The sequence below is a fragment of the Myotis lucifugus genome, unplaced genomic scaffold, assembly GCF_000147115.1.
Source record: "Myotis lucifugus unplaced genomic scaffold, Myoluc2.0 scaffold_420, whole genome shotgun sequence".
NCBI classification, from domain to species: Eukaryota; Metazoa; Chordata; class Mammalia; order Chiroptera; family Vespertilionidae; genus Myotis; species Myotis lucifugus.
Genome location: NW_005871468.1, coordinates 776,532 through 791,974, shown reverse-complemented (window position 1 = coordinate 791,974; position 15,443 = coordinate 776,532). Strand labels below are relative to the sequence as shown.

Sequence of the window (15,443 nt, the reverse complement as noted above, 5' to 3'; positions counted from 1 at the left end):
TTTTGTTTTCTTTTGGATTTAGAATGAAATATAAATGTAAGGAGTCATTCATTTGAATCATGGCTTTAGACACAATGGTTTGTGGAAGGACATGTTTTAAAAAACCAAAATGTAGTAGTTTTTAATGCACTTAGCATTGCTCAAAAAGACTACATTATACATGGGACTTGCTAGTGCTATGTGAAGTATAACTCCCCCTCTATCTACTTTTATTTTTTTTAATAAATTCGATAACATATATTAAAATCTATATGGTTCTTATAAAGTAGTTCCATTATCAGAAAACAGGACATGCTATATCCACCTATCATCAAAGTTTGTAGGTCATGGAAAGGCTGCCTTGGTGACTGGGTCTGAAGGGGAGTGTGAGGGAATTAATAAATTACAATACCCATTTCCTCCTTCAAGTTTTGTTTGGATACTTTTACGTACCAGATCCTCTGAGGCAAATAGGAAGTACTTCAAGATTAGAATAGTGTCATAGATTGGTAAGGACAGGTTCAATATCCAAAATCAGCTTAGGCTTAAAAAAAGATTATATTTAATAACCTTTCAGAGCTAAAGAATACTAAGAATGGCTATAGCAGTGATAAATTGCTACGAGATAATGGAGAAAGAAGAATTGTCAGCTTCTTTGTTTTTGGTTTTGTGTCTCTCTCAAGAATAATCTTTATTTACAGAAAAGCATGTAATGTATGAATGAGCAAACTTTGCCTTATATGGGAGAAGAAATTAGAGAAGGTACACTTCTTCCCTAATTGAAACCATAGTTCCTCATTTAAACAAATATGTTCTGCCCTAGCCGGTTTGGCTCAGTGGGTAGAGCTTCGGCCTGCAGACCAAAGGGACCCGGGTTTGATTCCGGTCAAGGGCATGTACCTTGGTTGCAGGCTTCTCCTCAGCCCGGGCCCTGGTTAGGGCTCATGCAGGAGGCAATCAATTGCTGTGTGTCTCTCACGTCGATTTTTTTTCTTTCTGTCTTTCCCTCTCTCTTCCACTCTCCCTAAAAATCAGTGGAAAAAATATCCTCGGGTGAGGATTTAAAAAAAAAAAAAAAGACAAATACATTGTTACAATTGAGATTGTAACTCTGGTCTTTGAACTAAAAGGGGAGTTTCCAGAATGCTGGGATGGGCTCACATATATAATTCTAATTTTTTAAAGGGAAGAAACATCCTGGCCAGTGTGCTCAGTGGTTAGAGCATCAGCCTACACACCAGAGGGTCCCAGGTTCAATTCCCAGTCAAGGGCCATGTACCTGGGTTGCAGGTTTGATCCCAAGCCCCAATCAGGGTCAGGGCACGTGTGGAAGGCAGCCAATCAATGTGTATCTCTCACATCAATGTTTCTCTCTCTTTCTTGCTCCCATCCTCCCTCCCTTCCACTCTCTCTAAAAATCAATGGAAGATTAACAAAAAAAAAGGAGGTGGGGGAGAGACACTTCAGACTGCTGAGCTTAATACACCTGCCAGGAAAGATTCTGGACTCTATTGTTAACAGTCTAAAAACAACATGAAAATACCACGTTGCTTTAGCTTGGTAGGAAGGGAAATACAGTAGACAGTGTAAACAGAGAGACTCTACATGCATTCCGTAGTCTGCCATGATATCCTTGTGGCTGTAGACTGAAAAGTTGCACTTGAAGTGCTTTTTTTTTTTTTTTTAATATATTTTATTGATTCTTTACAGAGAGGAAGGGTGAGGGATAGAGAGTTAGAAACATCGATGAGAGAGAAACATCGATCAGCTGCCTCCTGCATACCACCCACTGGGGATGTGCCCGCAACCAAGGTACATGCCCCCGACCGGAACCGAACCTGGGACCCTTGAGTCTGCAGGCCGACACTCTATCCACTGAGCCAAACCAGTTAGGGCTTGAAGTGCTTTTAATGATTGAGGTTGGCCAGGTTTATCAGGGTGTGCACAATGGGTTTGTGCCCTTCCCAACATCTTTGTCAGTATACTTAATGATGGGGGATGCATGCCCATAAAATTCGTAGATGACACAAAACTGGGAGGGAAAATAAATATATCTGATGAAAATAAACAGAGTTTTTAAAATATCTTGACAGGTTGAATGGGGAATTAGATCTAACAAAATAGTTAATGGGTAAATGTTAATGTCCCAGCGCAGAAGGAGCAAGTGGCTCTCTGACTGCAGGAGGCCTGAGGTAGATGCCGCCAGGACTCTGAGAGTAGGGGACTTGACTATCCTCATCTGTCAATAAAGCTGTTGTCTTTAAAAAAAAAAAAAAAAAAGATGTGGCTTATCAGCACATCATAGTATTAATACCATCATTAATGCTCAACGAACATTTATTGAATATTACTGTGTGCCAGGCACTGAGCTCATTGCTTTTATGTGTATTAGTTAATCCACAACAACAACCCTGAAAAGTAAGTATGATCACTTATCCCTATTTTATGTGGCACAAAAGTTAAAAATGTAACCAAGAAAATGTAACTAGTAAGAGGTATGAGCTAGGATCCAAAACCAAGGCAATGTGACACATTCTTATCCACAAAAATAAACTTCAATGTAAAAGTTAAAAGGAATTACAGTAATTTATAGCTTTTATTGCATAATAATTTACAAATTGATACAGGAAATTGAAAAAAAATGCTAAACAGTTCTGTTGTATTCCATTGTGTAAGCAGGGGGCCACCTGCTAATGTACTACATACACAGCACAGTTGGGTTGGGACATCTGATAGTTCATTGCATATGCGGTGACTGACCAAGCTCAGGCTACCTTCCAATGCTGATCAATCCAGGTTTTCAATTACAAATGTGAGCAAGTAACTAAATGTAACTGGGCCTCTGAAGGATCTGCTGCTAGAGAAGAGGGTACCATGCAGAGGATTCAGAGCATGTGGTCCCACTCAACGGTTCGTTTAATGCAAAATAGAAGAAAACTTAATTTTTTTCTTAAGTTTCAATAAAATCCTCAATACATATTTATTGAATGAATGAGTGAAAGTAATGTTGTTAGACATAAACTTTATTACAAAAATTACAAATTTAGTTTTTGTTAAATATATACCTAGACATGATATATACTCTAATAATAACTAGGCATTTCATGTTTTTACTATTAAGTGGAACTTAAAATTTTTAAGTTTCTAATTCACTGTTAAGGTATAGTAATATTCTTTTTTAAATATACATTATATTGACCTTGTATTTTGCAACCTTGTAAAACTCACTAATTCGGGAAGGTTTTTTGTAGATTGTTTGGGATTTCCTGTATAGACAGTCATGGCCTTTGTAAATAGAGACGTTGTTTTTTCCTCCTTTTCAATCCTCTGCTTCTAATTATTTTTCTTGCCTGTGATGCTGGAAAGCTATTGTGAGAACAGACATCCTTGCCTGCTCCTCATCGTAGGGGACAGCATTGAGTTTTTCACCTTTGAAGATGATATCAACAAAAGGTTTCTCTGTAGGTGCCCTTTATCAGGTTGATGAAATTCCCTGTGTTCCTAGTTTGCTGAGGTTTTTTTGTTAGTTTGTTTAAATCATGAATGGATATTGAGTTTTATCAAATGCTATTTCAACATCTATTCAGATGATTACATGGCTTTCCTTTTAGTCTGTTGATACAGTGCATTAGATTGTTTGCCTTTTGGATGTTGAGCTAACCTTGCATTTCCAGGATAAACACCACTTGCTCCTGTACATTATCCTTTTCATATATTGTTGGATTTGATCTGCCAACATTCTGTTAAGAATTTTTGTGCCCTAAAAAAAAAAGAATTTTTGTGCCCTTGCTTATGAGAGATATTTGTATGTCATTTTCTTTTATTATAATGTCTTTTTCTGATTTTAGTATCAGGGTAAGGCTTGTCTTTTAGAATGGGATGGGAAGTGTTTTTCCTCTTCGGTTTTTCTGAAGAGTTCATATAGAATTGGTATTATTTCCTTAAATGTTTTGTAGAATTCACCAGTGAAGCTGTGTTTCTGTGTGGGAAGGTTTGTTTTGGTTTGTTTTTTAATCATCACCCGAGGATATTTTTTTCTATTGATTTCAGAGAGTGTGGAAGGTTTGACTCCTGCAACACAGGTATGTGCCCTTCACCAGAAATCGAACCTGTGACCTTCTGGTGCACAGGATGATGCTCCAACCCACTGAGCCACACTGGCCGGGCTGTGAGGTTTTTAATTACACATTGAATTTATTTATTTATTTATTTTTAAATATACTTATTGATTTTTTTACAGAGAGGAAGGGAGAGAGATAGAGAGTTAGAAACATCGATCAGCTGCCTCCTGCACATCTCCTACTGGAGATGTGCCCGCAACCCAGGTATATGCCCTTGACCGGAATTGAACCTGGGACCTTTCAGTCTGCAGGCCAATGCTCTATCCACTGAGCCAAACCGGTTTCGGCTGAATTTATTATTTTTTTTATTGCGGTATAATTGACATATAATATCATACTAGTTTTACCAATTCAATTTCTTTCTTTTTTAAATTGATTTTAGAGGGAGAATTGGCTGCCTCCTACATACCCCCAACCGGGGATTGAGGCCAAAACCCGGGCATGTGCCCTGACTGGGAATCAACTGGTGACCTTTTGGTGCACCAATGACATCAACCCACTGAGCCACACCAGCTAGAGCTCAATTTCTTTAATAGATATAGGACTGTTGAGGTTATCATTTCTTCTTGAGTGAGCTTTAATAGTTTATGTCTTTCAAGAAACTGTCCCTTTAATCTTAGTTATCAAAAGTTTTTACATAAAGTAATTCCTAATATTTCCTTATTATTCTTTTAGTATCTGAGATCTGTAGAGGTGTTGCCTCTACCTTCTTTTAAGGTAGGAGCTGAAGGCATTGATTTAAAACTATTTTCACTGTTGAAAATATCATTTAATTTGTATGGATTTATTGAGTATCTCCATAAATGGTATGTGATTTTGGGAAGGTACTTTGGAAAATATGAGTTATCAGGTGAGTCCCTAGTCTTCAGAAGGCTATTTGCATTTTTTAAAATTAAAATTGTTTCCTTTAAATATCAATATACAGTCTAGCCAGTTTGGGTCAGTATTTGAGTGTCAACCTATGAACCAGGAGGTCATGGTTCAATTCCTGGTCAGGGCACATGCCCGGGTTGAGGGCTCGATCCGCAGTGTGGGGAGTGTAGGAGGCAGCCAATCAATGATTCTCTCTCATCATTGATGTTTCTCTCCCCTCCCCCCTTCCTTTCTGAAATCAATAAAAAATATTTTTAAAAAAATACTAATATAAGGCTGTGTCTGGTCACATTTATAGGTTTTTCAAGATCAGTGTATAAATTGCCATAGTGCTGCTGAAGTTGGTCCTTGAAGGATGTAGAGAACTGAGTGAAGCAGAAGGGAGGAGTAGGGGTGGGACAGTCCTAGTTGGAGAGAATCTTGGAGGTTATGAAGCCCCTCTCCTTACTGTACTGCTAGTGACACTGAAGCCTAAAGTCAGACAGATGAGTAAGAGAATAAACAAGTCTCACTTAGAAGACAGTTGTTTTGTTTTGTTTTTGGCTGGGGGGTAGAAGCATGGGAAATGAAGTATTGCGCAGATTTGAAGGATAGATTTGGGTTGTCTAAGTCTCAAATTTCAGACAATGATAATAGCATGTACAGATGCAGGAAGAAAACCATTCTCATGGATTAAGGATGGAATGCAATTTAATTTTGGTTAATTTTTGTGTTTCAGTTTCTTTACATCTATAAACCAGTTTACAAAAGCCATTAAAAAACACTTGGTGTAGTGGGGTTCTATAGAAATTGCTCAGAACAGAAGAATCTCAGGGTCTGACAATTCATATTTATAGTGAACTAGAGGCCTGGTGCACAAATTTGTGCATGGGTGGGTGGGGTCAGCCGGCAGCCCTGATGGGGGTGGGGTTGGCCGGGGGGAGGGGCCTCAGGAGTTGGCCAGCCAGCTCATCCCCTGGTTGAACTCCTGGTCAAGGGAACAGTTTGCATATTAGCCTTTTATTATATAGGATAAGCAAAGACTTGTTAAAACCTAGTTTTATAGGTAAAGAAGTTGAAACCAGCAGGGAATCAGTGTGTCATCTATAGCTACATTAGTCCGTTTGCAGCAGAGCTGGAGTGAGAACAAAAGATTCCAGATCCCACTACAGTGGAGCCTTGACTTACGAGTTTAATTCGTTCCGTGACGGAGCTCGTAACTCAAATTACTCATATGTCAAATCAAGAAGTGAACGAGTGAGACACATGATACTGGGCTGATGTGGCGTTCACTGTGACGTTTGCTGCGCCAATTAGCGGTGGGGTATCTGAAGCTGGCTCCTACCTCGAATTTTAGCTCGCAACTCAAAACAAGAAATCGGCCGAGAGATGGCTCGTATCTCGAAAAACTCGTTAGTTGGGACACTCGTAAGTCAAGGCCCCACTGTATTTTGCCAGTGCCCAGCATGGTACCCAGCACTGAATTTCTCTTAGCAGGCCTTACCGTTAATTCTGTGGATGAAAAAATGAGAGTTTCTGACCTCAGGCAGCGCATTCTACTGGGCAGGAGTTGGCACTATTGTTTGTCTAACTTGAAAATATGGCTCAAAGAAGGAAACAGGGAGGAGTCTAAGGGAGTGGAGGAGATACAGCGGAGCCAAGCAGGAGAGGATACATGGAGACAGCCAGGTAGTTGTGGATCCGGGCGGAGCGTGTTGAAGAAAGGATATGGCATGACCTCTGGGAAAGTGAGCCGACAGAGGAGGTGCACATCAACTGTGTACTATGAACGCTGCCTACGGCAACCAGAAGGAAGGGAAAACTGGTAGAAGCCACAGGCATACCTTGTTTTATGCACTTTGCTGCGCTTCACAGATGTAGGGTTTTTACAAATTGAAGGTAAGACCCTCCACCAACAGAAAAGATTACAATTTGCTTAATTACAATACTCGCTTTATTGTGGTAGTCTGGAATCTCTGAGGAGGTATGTCTGTATTAGGAGGTAAGCTTTCTGGGCCGGGCAGTAATATAATTCAGTTTATACATAGAATATATGAATGGATTTGCTTATTTTACCAATAGAGGAAAAGGTATGGCATAGTGAGTGAACTCTTTATTTCTCCTTCATGACATGAAATTATCATTGGGCACCTGATGAGGGAAGCAAGCCCAGCATAAGGTAGTGACAAAGAAGCTGTCTAGGCAGGCCTATGACGTTGCGAAGCAATGGTGAGCTTGGTCAGTAGTGTGGAGAACACCGCACTAGAGGCAGACCTGGCTGGTCCTCACCCCACACCTTGCCCTTCAGTACTGTGTGACTTGGGAGGATTACCTGGCCTTCTCGGGGAACATTTCTCATCTGTAAAATAGAGACAGTGATGCTCATTCATAAGTGATCGGAAGTCATACTTCCTACACCGGTGGTTTTGTCCATGGGCCAGATGTGGATTTGAATTTCATCTTTTCATTTGAAAATTGAGTTGAATACTTAAATCATTGATCACTTTAAAATCATGTTAGACTTTTTTCATTGCTCTTGCTTTCCTTATTTTTGTTACATATAACATTTGACTTGAGACAGTGGCTAAACATCACATAGAGATATATCTTCCTTGAACCTTCTTTTCTATTCAGTGTTTGATGCTAGTTCTTTTCTTCTTTAAGGTCACATGGTCACATGGTCACATTAATAATGGTTGTGGGTATTCTTGAAGCCATTCTGAAAGGCATTGGTTTTCCAAACTTGGCCTTCCCTCAGAATCACTTAGGGAATTTACTTAACATGGGATTTTTCAATCCCTACAGCACTTGAAAGTAATTTAGCAAAGATGGCGCTCCAAGAAGTACATTCTTATAAAACTTCCCATCTGAATTTGATAAGCAGAAACGGCTGAGAATCAAGGTTGATAGGCATATAAAGTTTGCTAAGCCTGGGCTGTTATTTATTCCCAGAGAATCTGTCGAAAGAGTAAGTGAACTTGACCGGATTTGGGACTATCTAACAGGTTGGGGAAGCGTTAACTTGACCTGAGAGGTGTACAGTTACTATTTTAGAGGCTGTTACTGTAACTTTATTATATCAGATACTTTAAAAATCAGGCAAATGGTCACTTTCTTTTTCTGTTTGTTTTGTCTTATAGATCGTGAGGACCAGTCAATTCTTTGCACGTAAGTAAATGTTGCATGTTCAGATTCATTTTTGATTCTGCTGGAAAGTAAAGCAATTAATTTTTTTGTATGGAGGGCGGGGTATAGTAGAACGGTAATCTTTGAGTTTGTTGTAAACCTTGTAGTTATTTTTAAAACTAAGATTATATAAATTGCTTAAATTTGGTATTACTGCAAACTGGGTTTTTCACACATTTCATAATGTTAATCTGTGAAACTTCCATCTTTAGTTGTATTTCCAAATGTTGATCTACTAAACATTTCAGTAATGTAGCCATGCTCCCCAATAGGTGTTATTGATTATTATGTGCCTGGTGTTCTGTGCTAAGTACAAGAGAGTCAAGGTTGAATAAAACAGTATCCACAGAAGGAAGTGAGTAGATTTGCACATTCGAGAGGCCACTTTGGCTGTCGTGTGGAAATGGGTTGGAGGAAGAGTTAAAAGAGGAAGAGCAGTATGGAGGCTGGCTGTTCAGTTATCCAGGCAAGAGATGGTGGTGACTCCAGGTAGAGGGGTGGCCACGAGCCTGGAGGAAATGGACGAGTTTCAGTGGCGTTCAGTTCAGGAGACAGACTCGCCAGGATGTGGAGATTTATCCACCTAAAAAAGAGCTGAGAGCAGAGGTGGGGTTACGATGATTTCTGGCTGTTTCCTGACCTGGGAAGATGAGAGAAAGAACAGATTTGGAGAGGAAGATAATGAGTTTGGTTGAGGACACGTTGACTTTGAGGTGCGTACTCATCTAGGTGGAGCTGCCCACTGGGCCATTGGATATGTGGGTGCAGCTCAGGGGAGAGAGCGAGCGAGCTGATGAGCCAGCAGCCTGGATGGTAATGGACGCCGTGCCCGTGAGTGAGATGCCCCAGCAGAATGTGTTGAGAGAGCAGGCCGGCGAGGCAATCCTGGGGAAAAGCGACAGGTGGGGGTCAGGCAGAGGACGAGGAGCTGCAGAGACGGCTAAAACCGGCAGATGTTGCTGAGATGCTTCCAGACCACGCAGTCAGTCGAGTCAGAACCTTTTCCTGGTGGAGGGTCTTGCCTTCAGTTTGTAAAAAAAACTCAACACCAGTGAAGTGCAATAAACAAGGTCTGTGTGTAGTGAGCAGCTAGAGAGAGAACATTTGTTGTTATTGTTGGTGTTTTTAATGTGGGAGAGATGAAATGCTGATGAGAGGGAGGTGGGGGCGGGAAGGAGGGAACTGAGGGGGCCTGGAGGATGGTGAGACCAGAGCGAGGCTGGGTGTCTGGGCTGGGCGGGGACCGGGACCCCTCTACACGTCCCGGAGGCAGACAGGTGCTGAGGTAGGTAAGTAGGGATGGGGAGGCTGGGAATTAAAAAAGTTGTTGTCAAATAGTTTTTCTCTTCCACGAAGTGAAGAGCATTTGTTATCTGGTAGGCAGAGTGGGTTTGAAGGGAGAAGAGAGGTAGAAATAGCTGACACCAGTCTGCTCTGTTGTGTAAACTTCTTTCCAGCATTGCTTAGCCTCTGGGTTATACAAATTAGCTCTTCCTAACCAACAAACCACCCAGGAATTCAGTGCCTTAAAACCGTTTTCCCAGGGATTGGGTTGGGCTCAGCTGGGCGGGTCTGCTGATCCGGGCGGCTGCGCGGTCCCAGGTGGGGCTCACTCCTGCGCCTGCAGTCACCTGCTGGGAGCCGTGCTTTCTCCTCCACCTGTCCCCTCGGTGTGCAGCTGGCTAGCCCTGGTTTAACCTGGTGGCAGGGTTCCAGGAGCAGCGTGAGAGCCAGCGTGAAACGAAGTCCAGGTTTCTGCTTGTGTCACATGTACCGCTGTCCCATTCCCAGGCAAGACACAGGGCCACGGCCAGGGTCCGTGTGGAGACACGGCCAAAGGGAGTGGACACAGCGAGGTGGGACAGTTGGGGCCATTGCTTAGCCACCACGAGTGTGTGGAATGGAACCAGATCCAGTCCACCCAAGTCCAATCCCAGTTTTTGCAAGTGGGTGCAAATGGGCGACAGTGGAGCATAGGAATTGGGGAGATTGGCAAGAGAAACTGTCTCAATGGACCATGGGAAGTGGGCAAAGAGGCGGGGTTTGAGAGGAAGGAAGTAGCTGCATCAAAGAACTAGAGGTCTTGATGAAATGGAACAGGTAATCTTGGGGATACCAAAGTGCCAGGCAGAAAGAGTAGGCAGTGTGGCCGCAGGAGGTGACATGGGAACACCTCGGGTGTGGCAGCAGGAGTGGGTAACTGAAGAGAGGAGGAGGTCATCGGAGTTGAGGGTATCACATTGCCAGGTCTGGGATGTCATTCACATGAGGAGTGGGACTTGGCAACATACCCAGCCCCTGCCCCAGGCCTTCACCACACTGTGGTCTGAGAACATGGGTTATGCATGTGTGCAGATGTCTTTTCAAAATTATCTGTTGCCGCGCAATTCTGACACTGACTTCCCACCTGGTGCCCGCACTATAGACACCAGCCACGAGCTCAGGGGCTCCCAAGGCCTGGGGACTTCTGACAAAGGAACACAAATTTGGGTGTTGCCACTACCCTTCAGAGGGTCCCAAAGACACAGCCGCCATGTCTCTGGACACTTCCTGCCCAGCACACCCTTGTCTGTCACCAGCCAGGAAGCTCCCCTAAGTGCCCAAGTCCAGGGTTTTTATTGGGATTCGTATGTCGGCGTGATTGAACCACTGGCCACAGGGTTGAATTCACTCTCCAGCCCTCTCCCCTCCCAGATCTGGCTGGTATTATGTGGTTCCGCAGCCCAAACCTCTAATCACCCTTTTGGTCTTTCAGCTTGGCCAGTTCCCATCCTGGAATGATCTAGGTGCCCACTATGAGTCACCTCGTTAGCATAAACTGTCAGGGCCCACGTGAATAGCACAGACATTCCAAGGACTTAGAGGCTCCCTCCCAGGAACCGGGGACAAAGACCAGCCAAATTCTTTGTTATGCAGCATGAGTTAATAAAGCCGCAGCCAGCATCTAGTCCCCGAAACTCTCCCGGAACCGAGCCTAGGGAGCTGCATGTTTCTGCGGGTGAGCTAGGGAGGGACAGAGCTGTGTTGCCCATCTGCAGGGCTGCAGTCGGTAACCCTGCAGACAGAGCAGGGAGTCAGGTGCAGGGCACGCACTCTCTTTGATTGGGGGTTGGGAGCTTGGATGACGTTTGCTGATGACTTTGGAATGTCTGGCAGCAGGAAACACTTGGGGAGAGAATGACTGCTGTTTGACCTGACAAGAGGTCAGTGAATACTAATTTACTTCCAGCACCAGAGTGACCATTACAGGCACTAGCACTTGTAATTAGATGGTTATTTCCATTTTAGACTGACGGCTGTCATCAATTAATAGGCTTGGGTATGAGGTAAGTCTCCCTAGCAGCTGGCTACCTCTTGGGCACAGAGTAGCAATCATCAAGTGCCATGTCTGTCTGTTTTGTTTTTCTTTCCCTCCCTCTCTTTCCTTCTTTTTTCTTTCAACTTTTCTGAACATCTTATTTATACTTTTACATAAAGCTGCAGTCAAGACCCATATATCGACCACCTACATTCTATCATTAATATTGTTCTGTACTTGCTTTATTATATATATATATTAACGGGTTCATTCTTTTATCCATCCATTAATCTATTTTTATTTTTGTTGGGAGGAAAACTAACTTTTCCAACTTGGGTCCAGAGTTTGGAGGGTCTGAAAATTAACTGATAACAAAGTTTCTTTACACAGGCATGTGATGAGTAAGTTGCTGAATAGCCAGAAATAAAAAGGCTTATAAACTATACTAAACTTCAGCAAAAAGGGGAGAGTAGGAAGATTAGGGCTTTCTGGGGAAAGTATAGAAGGGTCTATTCGGCTTTGTGATGTTAATAGACAGCTGAATTTACACTCCTTGGTGCTAAGGGTCAGTCTTTTCCCATCAGGCAACTGCCTGGGTGGGGTCAGTGGCAGCTGTATTTTCAGGAGGCTCTGTTAAGGTTAGAGAATGTTTCTTTCTGTGGCTGCTTATTGTTCAGATGTTTTCAGTTTAAGTTTTTATACCACTTTGATGAACTATTAATCCCTTAATTTGATGCATGTCAATACATTTCCCCTTGAATAACATCAACATATATAACAGTTACTACAGAATTTGTATCTTTAACTTTTGAGACAATTTACGTGTAATAAAATGCATACATCTTAAGTGTACATGTGCTGAGTTATTTAAGTAACCAAAATTCCTATCAAAATAGAAAACATTACTATCATCATCACCCCAGAATTCCCCGTGTACTTGCAGCAAATCCCGCCCCTCACTTCTTTTAGCATCGCCACATTTTCTTAATTCTTAGATGCCTCTAGTTATGATCGTTAATAACAGCTTTTCGTATTTCTATCTATTATAAGCTACATTGTGACCTGAGAAACAGGAAAATGTGAAACAAAGTATCCTAGGTTTAAGAAAATATTATATGTTCCTTGGTGCCTTTGAGAACCTACCAAATGAAGAATTCCACGAGTGTATAACGAGGGTCTTCTTAAATTTAGTGCACAGCCAACCTAATGAACTTTCTGTATAAGAATAATTGTTCAGTCACGTTAATTTATAGTTATTTTATACTAAGTATCTATGTCTGCATTGTATCATAAAGAAAAAATACAATTGGAAGCAGCATTTCCTTCTGTTTAAGTTTTGTTTTTTTAGTCATTTACTCTGTAGTTTACTTTTTCTCCCCAAAATGATGAGCATGTAATTTACCCTCTGGCCTCATCTGCCTACAGCCCCCAACCAGCCTTTATTCCTGCAGACTCGGGAGGCAGTGGGAGCTCCCAGTTAAGGACCCCGGACCCCTGCTCAGTCTTAGTCTAGTATCCTGACAGTCTTTGGTGAGGACACTCAGGATTTCCTTTATCCTCAGAGAGCAAAGTCCTTCCCACATGCCCTCCATCTAATTGGAAGTGAAATCCTGTTGAGAGGATAAGCCTCAGGCTGACTTTCCTTCTTGTTAGAATTAAATTCACACTTGGTGAGGAATTGACTTTGTCATCTAAGCCCCCCTTTTAAAGAATTCTGTTTACATTTATGAATAACTCTGGTTAACCCAAGTTTTTTTTTTCCTATAAAATATATTTAAATATAATGCAACAATTGTAAAACAATGGTTACTTCAGTGTTCTAGCAGGATGTGACAATAGATTTCTTTTGTTAAGGAATTTTATCTATCATATACAAGTATTACACTAAACCCAACCTGGATTTAGAACAGTTGATTCTTGCTATGAGAAACATGCCTTAAAAATGTTAAGATTCAATAGAATTGATTAAATAGCTAAGGCAACCTAGAAATAGGCCCTATAAATGTAGGCCAACTGATCTTTGACAAAGGATCCAAGGCCACGGAGCAAAGGTAGTCAGTCACTTTAACAAATGGTGCTGGAACAACAACAAAAAATGAATCTAGACCCAGATCTTACTCCCGTCACAAAAATAAGCTCAAAATGGATCATGGACCTAAATGTAAAAGACAGAACTATAAAACTCCTAGAAGGTAACATAGGACAAAACCTAGATGCCTTTTTACATACAACACTAAAGACACGATCCGTGAAAGAAATAATTGATAAGCTGGACTTCATTAAAATTAAAAACTGCTCTGCAAAAGACATTGGCAAGACAATGAGATAAGCCACAGATTGGGAGAAAATACGTGCAAAAGATAACATCTTATAAAAGACAGTTATCCAAAATGTACGAAGAACGCTTAAAATTCAACAGTCAGACTCCTCACCAGAGAAGATATGCAGATGGCAAAAGGGCATGTGAGGAGTTGTTTCACATCCTGTATCATCATCACTACACACCCACTCGAACGGATGAAATCCGAAACATTGGCAACAAATGCTGGTGAGGCTGGAGCAACAGGAACTCAATTGTGTTATAAACCTAAAACTGCTATTTAAAAAATTTACGTCTTAAAAAAAAGCCAAGGCAACAGTGCAGTGTAGTTGAAATATTATGTTGTCAGATAGGAATCTGGAATTCTTTCTTGTCCCAGCTCTACCATGAACTAGCTCTGTGACCTAGGCCAGACAGCCAGTTTTTTTAGACCTCAATTTGCTTTTCTAGGACTCTGTTAGCTGTCCTCAAGTCTCAACTATAGGAATTTTTAGGTTATTGTAGCTGTGTCTTACTGGAGGGGCAGAGAGTATGCAAATCAACTTGTAATTCTAAGTTTAAAATGTTCTAGGCAAATCTGCCAAGGAACTGACTTTGCAAATATCTCCATTAATCTTTGCAACACCCCTGTTACATTTACACGTGTGATGGAAAACTTGAACACAAGCCTCTTTTTTTAAAAAAGTCTTTATTGTTGAAAGTATTACATATGTTCCCTTTCTTCCTCCATTGACCTCTTCTAGCCCGCCCCCGCCCCCTGCCCCAGCCAAGCCTATCTTGACCATAAAATTTCTGTTCTTCCTAGTAGACTACTTTCTAACAGTTTTGACACTATAAGAAATTGACTAATGTTTTATATATATACTAGAGGCCCGATGCACGAAATTCATGCAAGAGTAGGCTTTCCTTCCCCCGGCTGCTGGCACCGGCTTCCCTCTGGCACCCGGGACCCGGGCTTCCCTCACAGCCCCAGCTTCGTCCGGAAGATCATCCGGAAGGACATCCAGTCTAATTAGCATATTACGCTTTTATTATTATCTATATCGTAAAAGGCCTGTGGTTGTGACACCGTAACAGTGGAATGACCAAACAACCAGTCACCAGGAGGTGCATGGAGCACCTCTCACAGTTCGGGACTCAGGCTCGCGCAGGGCTGGCGGAGCTTGCGCGGGGCTGGCGTGGCACAGGGCGGGTCTGGGGTCCTGCCGGTGCGGCGAGTCTGGGTCGCTCGTGATTTCGCACACTGGGCCTCTAGTAGATTGAATAATATATATGTTGTTTTTCAAATTGAGATCATCTAAAGCAAGAACTTCAGGCAAAGGGTGTTTTTGAAGCTAGACTGAATTGAATTTTATAAATAGCCAGAGAGAATAAAAACAAAACTAGTGAAGATCTGGGCAAGGGGTTTCTCATTGGGGAAACACCCTTGGTCTAGAGGGAATCTGAGAAAGATCCTGGAACTGATCATTTATTAATGATCTGCTTTACTGCTTCCTTCCACTCTTGGTTTTTAAGCCTTTGTTTTGAATTGCACATCCTTTTGAGGAGCCGAGAAAGCCATAGACCTTTCTAGAAAACACAAATACCTTCAGATTAGGAATTCCTGATCTTTTATGTCCGGAAGCGCTGCAGCAGACACAGGCACCCCACCCAGCAGGCTCCTTGTTTTGTTCTGTTAACCTTGCCC

The 15,443-nt window shown here is 42.0% G+C and overlaps 1 protein-coding gene across 1 annotated transcript in view; it reads left to right on the top strand.

Moving 5' to 3' along the window:
• MYH10 (myosin heavy chain 10) overlaps positions 1–15,443 on the top strand; it is a 129,134-nt gene that overhangs the window by 22,449 nt on the left and 91,242 nt on the right. The window contains exon 3 of the mRNA XM_023743952.1: positions 8,093–8,120. Coding sequence (XP_023599720.1) covers positions 8,093–8,120 — 28 coding nt within the window. The remainder of the gene's footprint in view (positions 1–8,092; positions 8,121–15,443) is intronic.